Source organism: Lissotriton vulgaris, chromosome 6 (genome assembly GCF_964263255.1).
Source record: "Lissotriton vulgaris chromosome 6, aLisVul1.2, whole genome shotgun sequence".
Lineage (NCBI taxonomy): Eukaryota > Metazoa > Chordata > Amphibia > Caudata > Salamandridae > Lissotriton > Lissotriton vulgaris.
In genome coordinates, this window is record NC_141694.1 from 700,764,128 (window position 1) to 700,779,301 (window position 15,174).

General features: G+C 43.6%; 1 protein-coding gene across 1 annotated transcript in view; it reads right to left on the reverse strand.

The window, feature by feature from the left end:
* FOXO3 (forkhead box O3) overlaps positions 1-15,174 on the reverse strand; it is a 283,818-nt gene that overhangs the window by 91,762 nt on the left and 176,882 nt on the right. Inside the window, exon 2 of the mRNA XM_086926681.1 lies at positions 11,665-13,093. Within this exon, the coding sequence (XP_086782807.1) occupies positions 11,699-13,093 (1,395 nt within the window). The 3' untranslated portion in view covers positions 11,665-11,698. The remainder of the gene's footprint in view (positions 1-11,664; positions 13,094-15,174) is intronic.

A 15,174-nucleotide genomic window follows, 5' to 3' on the forward strand; every position in this document is an offset into this window, starting at 1 on the left:
TCTGGCTTTCTTGGCACAGGTATTGTTGTTTTTCTTGAGGGGGGCTATGGTGTTGGTGCTGTCCGAGATCCATCTATGCAGGGTTCGGGCTGCGGTGTTGGGGTCGTCGTTTTCCGCGATGGTTGGGGTGGAGTTGTTGAGTGAGGAGATGAGCTGGTCGTCTGTGATTTTGGTCCAGTTTCTTTGTGGAAGCAGGTGCTGGTGTCTGTGGATGGTGGGTGTTCTGAAGGTGAAGTGGACGCAACGATGGTCGGTCCATGGGAGTTCGGTGGTGTGGCTGAAGGTGATGGAGTTTCCTGTAGTGAAGAGGGGGTCGAGGGTGCGTCCTGCTGAGTGCGTGGGCTCGGTCACGATCTGGCAAAGTCCAATGTTGTGGAGGTTGTCCAGGAGGCATGTGGTGTTGGGGTCCAGTTGATTGTCGAGGTGGAAGTTGAGGTCTCCCAGCAGGGTTTAGTTGGTGGATGCAATGGCCTGCGGGGAGATAATGTCCGTGATTGAGTTGGCGAAGGGTCCGCGGGGTCCAGGGGGTCGGTAGATGAGGGTTCCTCAGAGGGCGGCAGTGGGGCTGGCCAGTATCTTGAAGTGAAGGTGTTCCATCAGTTCTGTGGACTCGTCAGGGAGTGTGCTCAGGCGGAGGCTGGATTTGTGGACGATGGCGATTCCTCCTCCTGGGTGGGTGGGGTGGGCCTTCCTGTAGATCTTGTATGCTTGGGGGATGGCGATGGCGATGTCCGGTCCTGAGGTGGCGTTGGTCCAGGTTTCGGTGAAGAATGCTACGTCGGGGTGGTGCTGTCGAGGAGGTCCCAGATTTCTGTGGCGTGTTTGTGGAGGGATCGGACGTTGAGGAGGATGCATTGCAGGGTCTTCAGTTCGGTTGTGTTCTTGTGGGTGGGTTGTGCTGGATCAGTGTTCTTGGCGGTGCTGCAGGTGTGCCGGTAGCGGTGACAGCTGAAGGGTCCATGGGTGTCGGTTGGTGATGCCAGCTTGCAGTTGTTGTTGCAGCCTGAGTTGAGTGCGTGGAGTGCTGCTGGGTCATAGCGTTGGCGGGGCGGAGGTCCAGGGTTCCTGGTGCTGGTCGCGGACGGGCGCAGACGTGCTTGCCTTTGACGCGCCTTTGGTGCACCAGCGGCGCGCCCGCAGCCCACGGCCGCGCAGTGGCCGCCATTAAGTAGGGGTCGGGGAGGGCTGGACAGCTGGGAGGCGGGAGCGGGGAGAGGAGCTGGATTGGGCCGGTCGCGCTGGGGGGGGGAGGGGCCGCGGGGGCAGCAGCGGCGGGGAAAGGTAAAGGGAGGAAAGAAGGGATAAAGAAAAAAAAAGGGAAAACAAATAGAAATAAGGCACAAAAGAGCAGAGATACAGAAAAGGGCAGAAAGGTGAAAGAAGGAAAGGGTAGAAAAACGAGTGAAGGAGCAGAGGGAGAGAAAGGGAAAATGGGCAGAAATAAGGCACAAAAGAGCAGAGGTGCAGAAAAGGGCAGAAAGGTGAAAGATAGAAAGGGTGGAAAAACGAGTGAAGGAGCAGAGTGAGAGAAAGGAGACAGAGGTCCACTGGACCACCAGGGATGAGGCGCAGGGAAACCTGCAGGTGGAGGAGGGCCTCGATCACCAACACTCAAGAGTGCAAGGGCAGGGGCACCTCACTTAATGGTGGAGCTGCGAGGGTGGGAGAGCAATTTCACTGACAATGAGTCAGTGGTCTTGCTCCATTAGGACATCTTACACTGTTTGGGTGTGGCTGTACTTAAAGAAAACTAGAATCTGGAAGATTTTGTATTTGATGACAGCGAACAGGCTTGTAATCAATGATTCATTTTTTAAAGAAAGAACCGTTGTATCATAATATACCCATCTTGATCATTCAAAAAAGCAAACACATTCACTTAAGAATCAGAACATAAAATTATTATAGAGGCAAAACATATTAATATTTTTCTTCAATAGATATACTTTAAAATCTACTCTTAGTAAAACTAGCCTTTGTAACAGGACATAAATTCTAGCAAGGAGGGATGGTAATTATAGAGATGGTTTATATAACCAATGGGTCAGTCTCACGAAACCCAAAAATAAAGAGTTAAACTATCTTGTTAAGCAATGCATTCTTTCTTTTTCAGTAACTAGGTATTAGACAACAAACATTGAAATATGGTGGGTATTACATTTGTTCCCAAAGTGTGTGTGTTTAAAAACGTTGCCACTTAGCAGAAAGCAACCTTCCAAAGAGAGAAGTAACGGTGGTTCTCCAGTGGCCATAGGGGGAATGATGTCACAATGTATGTCAAATCCTAAGCAGACATCTTCAGACAGGAACTTTCTGGAATGCCAGTTGTTGGTGACTGTTAGACATGGAAAACTGGGTAAAGTGAACTTTCCTTCCCTCTACACTGAATAGTCACTCTAAAGCTTGAAGTTGGATTTACAAGCCCGGGACAGGAACACTGATTGCATTGCAGTGATAAAGGCAGCTTGGGTGGTCTGCACCAGATCAAAGTACAGAAGTGGCAGAGATTTATAGGTCTCGCCTGACAGACCGTGCAAGCTGCCTGGTTGTGAAAGATCTATTATGAACTTACAGCCCACACATTGCCTACCAATGGCTGGCTTTGTCATTTAATGACTTGACGTTTGTGCTTGTTCCTTCCCTGGAGCATAACCTCTATAGGATTCTTTTGACTGGCTGAGTTGTATCCTTCCACTGCTAACATTTAAGGAACTATTTTTTCTTGTTCATTCAGCACTCCATCAGAGTGCATGTTTTTTTTCCATCTTTCTCCTGCATGCGATGCATTCCCTCTCAGAAACCCAACCCTCGGTTTGTTTCTTGTCACCCCTCCTGAGAGGTCTGTAAAAGCACAGCAACAGGGAAATTGTTGCTGGGGTACTGCTGAAAAGACTTTAAGGGTTGTTTTATCTCCTGCACTCCACAGTTTGCATTAAAGCACATGATTTTGTTCTCAAAGGCTTTTATGGTGCTGGGGGAAGAGTCATTTGCTGCACTCACTCAGCTGGAGTCTGCGCTAGAAGGAGTACTTAGCATGACACTTCTCCTGGAGGCCTATCAATCTGCTTCATATGCTACTACAGGGGACCAAATGGTTGAATCCTATTGCAAGTAAATTAGGCTTTGGCAAGCATTCGCTTTATATTCTGACACTTCCAGTCGCGGCCCGTGCAGGTAAGCACGGTGGAAGTGACAAAAAACAGAATAGCGAAAATAAAATAGATAAATACAACCACTTACCTTGTGCTCAAGCACAAGGTAAGTAGTTGTATTTATTTTATTTTACGCAATTCCGTTGTTTGTCTCTTCCAATCGTGCTTACCTGCACGCGCCGCCACTGGTCACTTCCTTAATTTTGTTATGTTCTGTGTAGAGTTTCCTAAGTGAAGGGTATTTGAAAAATAAACCATGCCATTTAGAAATATATATAAATGAAATTCAAAATACAGGTTTGAGATGCCACACGATATGTGTTTGAGTTTCTTCCAGCGTATTTTATTTATTTTTTAAACAATATTTTACAGATACACTGTCAAAGCCAGCAGCTCAGGACTCATTATCATGGTGAGAATTATTGATTTTGACACGGCAGTTTTTATAAGATGATACAATAAAAATCTACAAAGCTGACAACATATTGATTACTTTTTACACGCATTTCTCTCTGCCTCCTATACCAGGTCACTGTGTGATGTGTACGTTATTTTGTCTCTACTGTCCAAATCAGCTTTGAACAGGTGTTGACAAGTTACTATTTTCATCTCTACTAACTCACCCTTGCCAGATGAGCAAATTGTAAAGCAATCTTAGCGTCTGTAAAACAGGCTTATTTTTTCGAAACACATGGTACTAATTCAAGCACATCTTTTCTTCCTTCTGCCGCAAAAAAATATGTTTTCCAAGTGAATTAAGCGGTACAGTTCATCCATTCTTTCGTAATCTTGACACTGAGCACCAGTCCCCTTCCCTCTGATTCGTTTATGCCGTGGAGTGGATGCCATTGCAGGCATTCGGGTATTCCACAGTCTGGAAATCACTCTCCAGACTCTAAAGTGACTTCACAGTAACGCTACTTCGAATTAAAGGCACTACTTCATGACTATCAGAGCACTATATGCTGCTGGGGTCACCTGACATATTAAGCACTGGACAAATTAAGCGACAACAACATCATTATGTCATATGTGCATATTTGTATTGCAGAGGGGCCTTTGAGTTTTACAGAACTTACTGGGAATAATATAGCAGTACCAATGTGGTCTTTCCTGATCTTCTGTGATCAACGAGAGAACACAAAATGTTTGCATTACTGATTATTAAATCTTCCAAAGTTTTTGATATGCCATTAATTCAGACGAGTTTTTGTTGGCGTCCTTCAATCCATTGGCTTGAGACTCAATTCAATTCAAATCCTTTATTCGATCTTACACATAAGATCATAAAAGTACTTACAACCACAATTTATTAAAAAAAACAGATAAAAAAATATCATGAGTCCTGATAATTAAAAAGGTGCTATCATCCAATTTATCATAAAATTAATTTCATCTATATATGCTACATACAGTAAAAGTGTAAGAGGCAGTCCTAATTGAGCCAGCCTGCTTCCTCTTTTTCAAGCATGCCCATAAAAATGATGCTAGGGAAAAACACACAAAAGAGTTCTGCAAGGATTTGAGGAAAATCAATGCTACACAACAAAATTTTAAATTGTAATGCTTACAAATCGGTACAATAAAAGTATGTCTTTCCTGATAGTAAAAACCACAAAAGAATAAAACATGAAGATCATTTTGTGGGGAGAGATTGTCGCACGGGTACACAGAAACATAAGAATATTTGTACTTCTGCCCTGGGTATCCTTCTCTAAATAGGACACAAAGAATTACGTTTGATAACTTCTGGCCAGCATGGCTATGACACAGCATTAACTACGAAGAGAACTTTCAATTTTGTAGCTCAGCAAAAAAGTTCTTTGTTTCTGGGGAAATTCCCCAATCCGGTTGTTCATGAACACTCGTTTAGTTATGTATGGCCCATTAGTGATGTTCTCTGGCCAGCTTTTGCAATAGTGCCTGATCTTACTGAAGCTTTTTACTTTCTCCTGAACTTTAATGTACATGTTGCAAAAGCTGTAGGGTCTTGCTGTTACCTACTGAAGAAAAGCTAATCCAACTAGGATTGTCGTTAATAAGAGTAAAGCACAAGAGTGGCCAGATTCTATTTGTATGTAAAAAACGGAATCAGGAGTTTGGACCAAATGCTGTAGGGAAATTGTAAGATTTCTATTACCACAAATAGCTGAAATGTAGATCATATAGGGATCCTGGCATTCTCCCACTGCTGAGTTTGTGTCGCCTAAAACAACTGGGTTTCTTGTAACTAGCGGTTTTGTCAAGCCTCTGGAGTTACACAATCATTGACTGAGTGGGATGTTACAATTTCGGATCTTATCAAGATTGTGGATTGCTTGCCTGGTGGAAGAGGTTAGGCACTGCCCAAAGCATATGAATGCAGCACATTCACAATGTAAATAGTAAAATGACCTGATAATCAAAATGAGGTTTGTATTACAAAGCCACTTTTTAGCCACGAAGCACCAGCAAGCCAACAAAAAGGAGCAGCAGCATCGTCAGATTACAGTAAGAGGGCAAATGTTGTATCATAGTAGTAGTATTTATATAATGCCTCAACCTTAATTGAGCTCTACAGAGCCTCTCGTACTTGACTGGATGAGTGTAGGTTTACAATGTGTCCTACAAGTAGGTAAAGTTCTGGTGTCGGGTGGACTGAAGGGATGTCTTGTAACTGCATTTATGCACTAAGTCAAGCAAAAAGGAAGAGTACAAGATAGGGACACGTTATATGCCATACTCCCTTAAATTATGTTTTTAATGCATATTCTTTTCCCACTTGAAATTTAACTAAATCTCCATTTTGTGTTTTTTTCCAGAATAGGACCTGGGAGAAGTATAAACTATGGCATAAGAAAACACCTCTTGAAATGGGTCGCTACCAATGTCTGGAGAATGCTATGGCCAAGGTCAAAGCCAACCTCTAAAGTCTTGACTGTCCAATGTTTCTTTCACACCGGCACAGACTGATGTGTGCATCTGACACGTGCTCAAATGCCGGTCACCATTTTGCTTCAATCGTCCTTGTTATAGAGTGGCCCAGGGCCTTCTAGAGGGTTGATATCAACATCTGGGTAGTTGTATCAGGTGCGATACTAAGAAACATGGTTGTAGGCTGGTTCTGGACTAAATGACAGCAAGGGAAGAAAGCACTGGCATGGCCAATAAATCTCACCTTTGTGACCTACTGGCTTGGAGAATGATTTTGAGCCACAATGCACCTCATTCCTGATCATGTGCAGCATTGCTAAAGTTTTAAAATCAATAAAAACCCTACGATGTGGCCACTTGTGTCATACTATAGGTGCATGCACCACACACAATGATGCAAGTTCGTTTTTTTTTTTTTTTTACGTACCAACCTGAGTTTGATTGGTAACTACAAAGAAAATAAAACAGCGAGTGGGCAGGCAGAAGCACATGGGTGACCGAGCAATATGGAGTGCAGAGGAGTACCCAAGGGATACAGCTCGAAACACAAGCATCATCATGGAGTGCTTAACAACATAAACAATTGAGCTTGAAAAGCAAAACAGCAAAAGCAGAGATGTGACCCAATCAGAACAGATTTTAAAGAGGCAATGTTCAATGGAAGGGATGAAAACAAGATAGGACAAGAATAAGAAGCTGGAAAATGAGTGACTTGAAAGCCAACCAATAGTGGGCTCCAAGCCTGCACATGTTCTTCATAAGCCACACTATGTCTTGCTTGCATGATGGACTTGTGATGTTTGAAGGCAGGCCCTGCAAAGAAAGTGTGATTCCGCTGATTCTCCAGATGAGAGGAGAGCGATTTGCCAGTAGAAAAGGTCTGCCCTGTAAGCCAGCTGCCTTAAAGTTCTTCGTATAGGTCCTCAAATGCGTCCAATCACTCTTTTATGCTTCTTTTCAGGTGGCACTGGAGAGTAGAAAAAGTCACTCTCAGCACACAAGTGGGATAGGACTATATGCTCAGACTTGAGGCCAAAATGAATCTTATGAAAAATCTTCACTATACTAGTGAAACCTGGGAGTGTCAAGCTATCACTCTTCCTCAAACACACTCGGAGGAGGGATTCCCAAAACCCAGCAGAGGCTCCAGCCACACATTCACCCCACTGGGCTGGTGTGTGAAGTTTTCTTCACCTCACCTCTCATCTGCTGCTGCTTCTTCCAACGTTCGGAATAAAGCAGAGGGTAGCACGTGTTTCTGGCCATGGAGTTCAGGAGGGGGGCCACCTAGTCCTCTACTTTATCACTGCAGGAGAAGCCACAGTGGCGAATGTGATACATGGCAGATTCAGTGCACTTCCTTCAGCCACTGCCAGGTCTGGCAGTTTCACATGGCACTCAACTTGCACAGTTACACTGGTAAGGACAGCATAAATGACTCCATGAGGTTCCCCACAGCAAAGGGCTAATGGAAGCCATTACTAAGCTAGAACTCGAACAAAGGCACAGCCATTCACTGAAAATCCTAGAATCCTACAGAGAGATCGCCAATTTAAGAAAGTGTTTAGTGACATGCTAATGGAAGAAGTGGATGCAAAATATTGATAACTAACTTTATATGTTGATGGTTTTCATTCTGGCATGAGATTTCACTTTCTGGCCAAAGAGGGCAGGTCAGCAAGCTCTCATTGCATCCCCACTGTCTGCTCCAGGGCATGCTACAGGGGCTAGGGGACACCGCAAAAAATAAATGGAAAGAGTGAGATGAAATTATAGGACCAACATTACAACCTCCAGTTAGAACTGGCTATTTCTGGTTGGCTAAGGCCGACGCCAAAGCTAGGCAGAAACCACCATTCTAGTCAGGGCAAGGGAGTCACAGGCCAAGATAACCCCTGCTCACCCCCTTGGTAGCTTGGCACGAGCAGACAGGCTTTTCCCGGAGGCAATGTGTAAAGCATTTGCGCACGCACACAACAGCAACAACATCCTAGGCACACCACAAAAGGAACTTCACACAAGGTTATATAAAATAACTTCTGTATTGTCAAAACACATCAGATAGAAATCACACATGTACATTGTGCCAACTGGCACGGGCAATATTCACAAGGGATTATTTACACAAGGACAGGGCCACGTGGGCCACTGTCAGAATCAGCACTTAGTAGAAATAGCACTTCTAGAACTTGGAATAAGTATAGCACAAAATAACAGTTATAAATCACAACCAGTAACTACTGGTAACAGGTAAGTACCACCTATGCAACCCTAACCACCTTAGGAGAATGTCACGCAGGGAACCAGGACCTCACGAGGACCACCTGTACTAGAAAGAACAACCACCTAAGTATCACAATACAATTAGGGGTATAAGCAAGAACACATTACACATGATGCATCACAAACATTCAGAGGTGCAGGGAAGGAAAACACATGATGCATAAAACATACATTCAGCGGTGTAAGAACAAGGCACATGATGCATTAAAACACATTCAGAGGTACCGGAGAAAACACATGATGCCTAAAACATTCAGAGGTGTAAGGAAGGAAAAACACATGATGCATAAACAAGGAAGACACCTGATGCATAAGAACATTCAGAGGTGCCAGACCACAACTCAATAGCGCAAAAACACATGATGCCTAAAAACATTCAGAGGTGTAAGATCAAGGTGCGTAATCATATTAAATGCATTACATTTCCTAGCACCACATCACATCGCGCAAAACTTACATAAGCCACCACTTGTGGCAGTCCCTGGGCCAACTGGCCTTGTTGGGGCTAGGACGCCCTGTGTCCAAAAGTCAGGGGCCTAAACGTGGCAGCTGCCCACGAAGTGCTGGGCAGCTGAATCATCAATGGGGCCAACGCTGCAATATAAATATGGCACTAACAGCCCATGGTTGCGGGCCTTGATGTAGCTCATTTAACTAAGTTCATGTAAATTTGTCATTAATGTAATTTTGATATTTCTGGCAGCACTCATGGGGAAGATCCATCCAGACATGCAAGAACAGAAGGAGCACAATGTGCGTGGAATGCATTGAGATCACTTATGTCATGTTCCATATTGCCTGAAGAAGAGAAGTGAATTGTGTGAAAATGTATTCTCATCTATGTGTCTCAAATTCTACACTAAGCCTTTTCCAAATGAACAGGAAATGTTCAGGTCTTTCTACAGGGGGACAAACAGTACAACACTTGTGTGAGTGATATACATGTTTTCCAAATATGTCTGATCCAAATTCCTTTAAGTCTAATATTTGATCAAGTTCATCTATGACCTCCCTGTATTGTAAGAAACCAAAAATTCTACACATTTCATAATTATGTAAACTATCAACACATGAGGTGCAGTGCACATGTGTCATTCTTGAAAAGTTATTACGAACACAATACAATTCAAGTTAGGCTTCAGAATATACACAACACATGCCACACTAAAATTTGCCGTTAACAACTTTCACAATTCCTTCCAGTAAAAAAGCATTATGCCTTTGAGCTGTATACTTCTTGAGGAGGGCCAAAACTACAGGTAAAACAATTGAAGTGGATATAATGGTTGTACCTTCACATACAATACTCTCCCGTTTTTAGGGACCTTAGGTGATCAAACGGGTCAGTAACAAAGTTGAAAGCAGCAAGTTTTCCCACACTATTCTTTTTATTATCTGGCTGGAAGAGCGCAGCCCTCGCCAGATAGTTACACAATAACATCAGGAGAGTCTTTGGCTCCACCCACATGTTGAGTGCCAGGAGTACATATTTTGATTGGGCAGAATTTGTGTGCTTCCACAAAAAAGTGTTTGTTGCTCTCCACACAGCTGTGATCAATTTATTTATCCAGCTGCCTGAGCTTGAACATTTTCAAGGGCACACATATGCTATTAAATTGTCTTAGATAACTAGATAATTTATGGTGTTTTCTCTGTCAGCAGCCCAGATGGAAGGAGGGCAGTTATTAACCTACATGAATTTTTGGGGCTAGCTTTTGACAGTGCAACGGTCACCTGGCATTTAACATACAACAATATAATTCTATAGTTCTTTGCTTCTGCATAAATACATATCCATTCCACACTGCCTACTTGTAATACTTCACATTACCATACAACATTCTTTTAAAAACAGAACTACTGGCATTGCCAATGCTTGTTTTTCATTTAATGTATCATGTCACTTCCTCAACTATGATCATTTTGCTTCTCTTTCCCAGTCGGTTCACTACTCTGGAGATCTTGTCTTGATGGGGTGACAAAATATGCCCGATAGTCAGAAGTAATGATCTTCACCTTATGTGGATTACATTCCGCCCATTTAATGGAAATAAAGTACACCCGCTCACAGTGGTATAGTTAGGGTGCCGTGAGGCCTTCCATGGATCTATGCTATGCGCAAATTGCAGTAAAAACGTCTCCTGTATGTAGACTTGGATTGTCTTTTTGCACATGAATGTATGGGCAATGGTATTCTGTAGTCATTGGCCCTGCATTAGGTTAGAACAAGGGCCACTGAAATTATTTAATAAGAGGAGCTCCAAATTCTGCGGAAGGGTTGCCTAAATTATGCAGCAAGGAAAGGCACATTATGCAGCCTAATGTGGCAATTGTTTGATATTGTTACTTCATTATTTTGTCTTTTTTCACCATGGTGCTGTCTGGGCAAATATGTTGCCTCTTTAGTACCAGTTTAACAACCAAATACAGAAATGAGCAGCTGAAAGATGACCAATTAATCTTTGCAAAGGGCTCTGAACTGCGCACTGACTTGCCACTTTTTGAGTAACTTTTGATCCTTTTGAGCTGGAAACAAAAAAATGTTTGTTAAAATCTGCATATGAGGCAGCAGATGATGGATCGCGTGACAAATGCAGTGAATCTATAATTATGAGGGGGGAGGGGGGAATCTATCGATTTGCATAATTCCAGTGGCTTTGGTAATAACATTTTGGCTTTGGTGGATAATGGAGCAAAATTCAAGATTACACCTTACACTATATAGCTGAGGTACCCAGCTAAGAACAGGTAACGTGGTTGACCAGTAAGGGCACAACAATATGTGGTGAGCAAATTGGAGACCTCTGATGTTCTGTGGGCAGCGCAATCCTGTTATAGCACACTGGGAACTAGGTTTGGTCTCGTTTGAACAGGAGTTCTGTCGGTTTAAGAGCATAATCATTTCGGAAGCAAACTGTCCCTGTCATCATGATGGTTTAACTGTATTTATGTAGAAGGCAATCATTCTATGCAACACATGCCCATCAGCACTCTTTAAAGCATTTCACCATGACAAAATTCCACAGGATAACAAAATCCGGGTTATTTAGGACCGAGGTCTGGAATGGTATAAAAGTGTGTCAGAGGCAGCCCTTCACATCCTGGAACTGATTTCCATGTTGTAAAGTAGTAGTTAATCCCTTATAGCACCTTATTTCTAGAATTCCTCTATCACCCTACTGTACTTTGCTCTGAAGAAGTGTCAGTGTATTAAATTAGAAACATATCAGAATATGACATTTTGAACCACTCGTACAGCCTGTTATCCTAGAAACAATTTTACAGAAAATTGAAGGAAATAATAATAGCCACTGACCTGCTTTGCCCATGAGACCCTTTCCGATGATTCTTCAGCCCGGCACCCAACTCTGTGATGACGTTTGCTTAGCACCCGTGAAGCTTCCCACATTCAACGAAACCACATTCTGAGCTGAGATGAGGGAATCAAAGTTAAAATCCAGCCCATCGGCGTCCATCAGTTCATTGCGGATGATGGATTCCATGTCACATTCTAAGCTCCCACTGAAAATATCCAGGTCTAGGTCAGTTGGGAACTTTTCGTGGCCCAGAATTGGAAGGTTCACGCTTGTGGAGTACAAAGAGCCAGAGACAGAGTCGGAAAGTGTTTGCATAGACGGATTGACAGGCGACTGTTGCTGGTGCTTCGGAGAGTCTAGGCTGCCGGAATCGTGCAAGCCAATGCTGCCTAAGGAATTGGACAGGACACGGCTGCCACCAAGTGAGGAATTCTGTGAGGGATGCTGGTGTTGTAGCAAGTTCTGAATAATCAAGTTTTCTTGGTTGGACTGAGCAGCAAATGACATCATCGGGTCATTCCGTAGCATGATGTTCCTCCGTGCATTTTGAGCAGACAGGGCCGTGCTGGCTTGGGACATAAGCGGGTCAGACTGTGTCATCAGGACATCGCTGTGGCTAAGCGAGTCTGTAGCTAGCATATCCTGCATGTTTGGATTGCCATAAAGATTCATGGAAGAAAAAGTAGCTTGCTTGTTCTCTTGGATGGTTTGCATGGGAGACTGACGCAGAGTCGTCAGGGCAGATGCTCCAAACATTGTAGCGTTGAAGCTAGCAGCGGTGGAACTGAGGCCAGCAGCTTTGGAGCCATAAGTAAAGCTAGAGCTTCGCTGCATGAGGCCACTTGGAGGCGACTGCTGGGAAGAGGTGAGGGTGATATTGTCCAAGAGGTCGCCCATGAGGTTCTCAGACAGACCATCATTCAAGTTCATTGTCCCTGCCATGTCGGTCAACCTAGGCAGCTCAACAGTGCTAGGTTTGGAGGGGGACAGGCTTCCTGGGCTGCCGTATAACATAGGGGACAGTGGCGAGTCATCATCCTGTACCTCGTCTAGCTCAGTTGTGGCCAGTATAGGAGACAAACGCCCACTTATCGTACTGGCATTAGAGTTTGTACGTGAGCGGAAATCTGTCCATGCTTCTAACTCATCGCTGCTGCGGGAGGTGGGGCTGCCCGGCCACTTGGAGAGCTGGGAAGGGCTGTCCTCTGAAGCCTCCTGAGACGCTTGGCTGGCTGCCTTTTTCTTTGCAGCTCTTCCTCGGCTCTTGGTGTACTTGTTGCTATTGTCCATTGAAACGGCGCGTCTCCGTGGAGCTTTCCCACCTTTTCCTCCTTCAGGGTTGATCATCCACCATGAGCTTTTCCCAGTGCTGTCATTCTGCACCCTGATGAACCTGCTGTGAAGTGACAGGTTGTGCCTGATTGAGTTCTGTGGGAAGACAAAAGAATAAACTTAAAACTGTGCATCACACATGAAAAAGTATTAACAGGCAGACACAAAATAATCATAACTAAAACAAATTGTAAATCCATGGTACTAAATATTGTATTTTTGACCAGTCTAAAAAACAACATAGTACGCTTAGGTCGTCTCACATATTTAATAAATGGCCATGTGTATTTATCCAACTTAAATTGATCACAGTGCTAACCATCACCTTAAAAAAAAAACTGGAGTGTGTAGAGGTATTTCCGTTTTGGCTATCGGATAACCCTGGACCACAACCTCAAGGTGGTGCAAAGAAAGTGGAAGGATGTGTGGAGGATGCCCCACACAGATGTGCCCCTTGGGTGGTCCTTAATCTCTATGGTTAAATACGGCCCAGATGAAGCCTTGCCTTTCCACCCCTTAGTGACTTTATGATAAATGTTAATTTAATCTCCATGGCATCTGGCTGAAACCCGTCATTACACATCCCATGTTTCCTGCCCTCTCCGCTGCCAACAGCTGCTCTCGCACCGACATATCTGGCTGGAAAGTTGGAAGGGTAGGCTAAAGAAAGTAAGCCCATGTGTAACCCATTTTTCCTCACTAGGAGTTAAATTTCAATTAACCCGTTGTAGAATCCGGACCACTCCCCACCAGAGCCTTATCTACCAGGGGTTCTGTTAGCTCTGGGGAGTAGCCACAGACTTACTGGATAATGGAAGTAAGACCTAAAGGACACCAATAGAAGTCAGAAATGACTGGGGAAAGGGTAATTCTGACTCCAATTCCACTTTCTGTTTAGTAATGCTTTATTAAGAGAATCAAAAAATCATTGCAAAGGATAAGAAACATTATAAGTAATCCAAGCATTATAAATATGCAAGAAAATAGAACATCAAACTTTACAATTTTACAAAAGAGAAAAATAAGATCATTTAATAAAATATAAATATATAAACTTGGAGCAAAATGCTTGAATTGAAGGGTAAAACATTCTTTTTTAAACCCAAAAGCATTTTAAAAAATGTTTTGAACTTGGAAGGAAGGAAAAGAGAAGAAAGAAAAGCAAGAGAAAAGGGGAAAATAGAAAAAGAAAATGAATTAACCACCAGCAACCTAAACAAAATAAACTTTATGGGGTTCAAAATTAGTACATTTAAATGTGGAACCAATTCCACTTTCTAGTCCTCATTTTAATCTCGGAATTTCACCTGGACATGAGTTTACGGGTGAAAAACATCGGTCCATCAGAACCACAACAGCACTTGTATAGGTGTTCTAGGTAGAATTTGTTTATGTCTCCCATTTGCCTTTCACTCCTCTCTGTGTGGTACCCATCAGTCGCTGGTGCTACGTGTACAGAACTGCATCCACTACAGGTTTGTTGGTTTACCTGTGGCGCGACATAATGTGGTACAATAAAAGTTCAACAGCATCCAATGGGCTGCGCTGATCCAGCAACCACCTTCTTACAACTTCCAAAACCCATTCACAAAATGGCGGTGTCCCACACATAAAAGTTCATTTACAAAATCCAAAGTTACAGAAGCGAATAATGATCAAGAGTACCACAGCACCGTGGAAAGTTGGGTAAACACTCACACACAGACAGCGTACATGTAATCAGCCCTTGTTGTCCTCACCCTCATGCCATGGGCGCTTACCCACTAGGAAGGAATCTAATCTCCCTTCCTTCCTTCCTTCCTTCACTCCATCTCCCAGGCAGTGGCACATCAACCATCGCTGAGGGGCGAAATTCCATAGAAGTGACCTTCACCTACTCGGCGTAGTGACCCATAAACCCGTAACCGAGGCGTAGTTTGTCGCATCACAAAAATGATGCAACACTTCCGGGTTAAGAGAGGACAACTGACTCTGATGTGGCTAGAGGAGCGACCTTAGGGCAAAAGCACCATGGGCGAGGTGGAAAACGAAGAGAGAAAGACAGGCCAAGCCCGATGCACCGTTTTCCTGTATTACCTTATTATACTTTGAAAGCAGCTTCCTGACTTTTGACACTGCCTTCCCCTTCTCGACAAGTTAATGCATTCGCTACATAACATTCATTTTTTCCCACACAG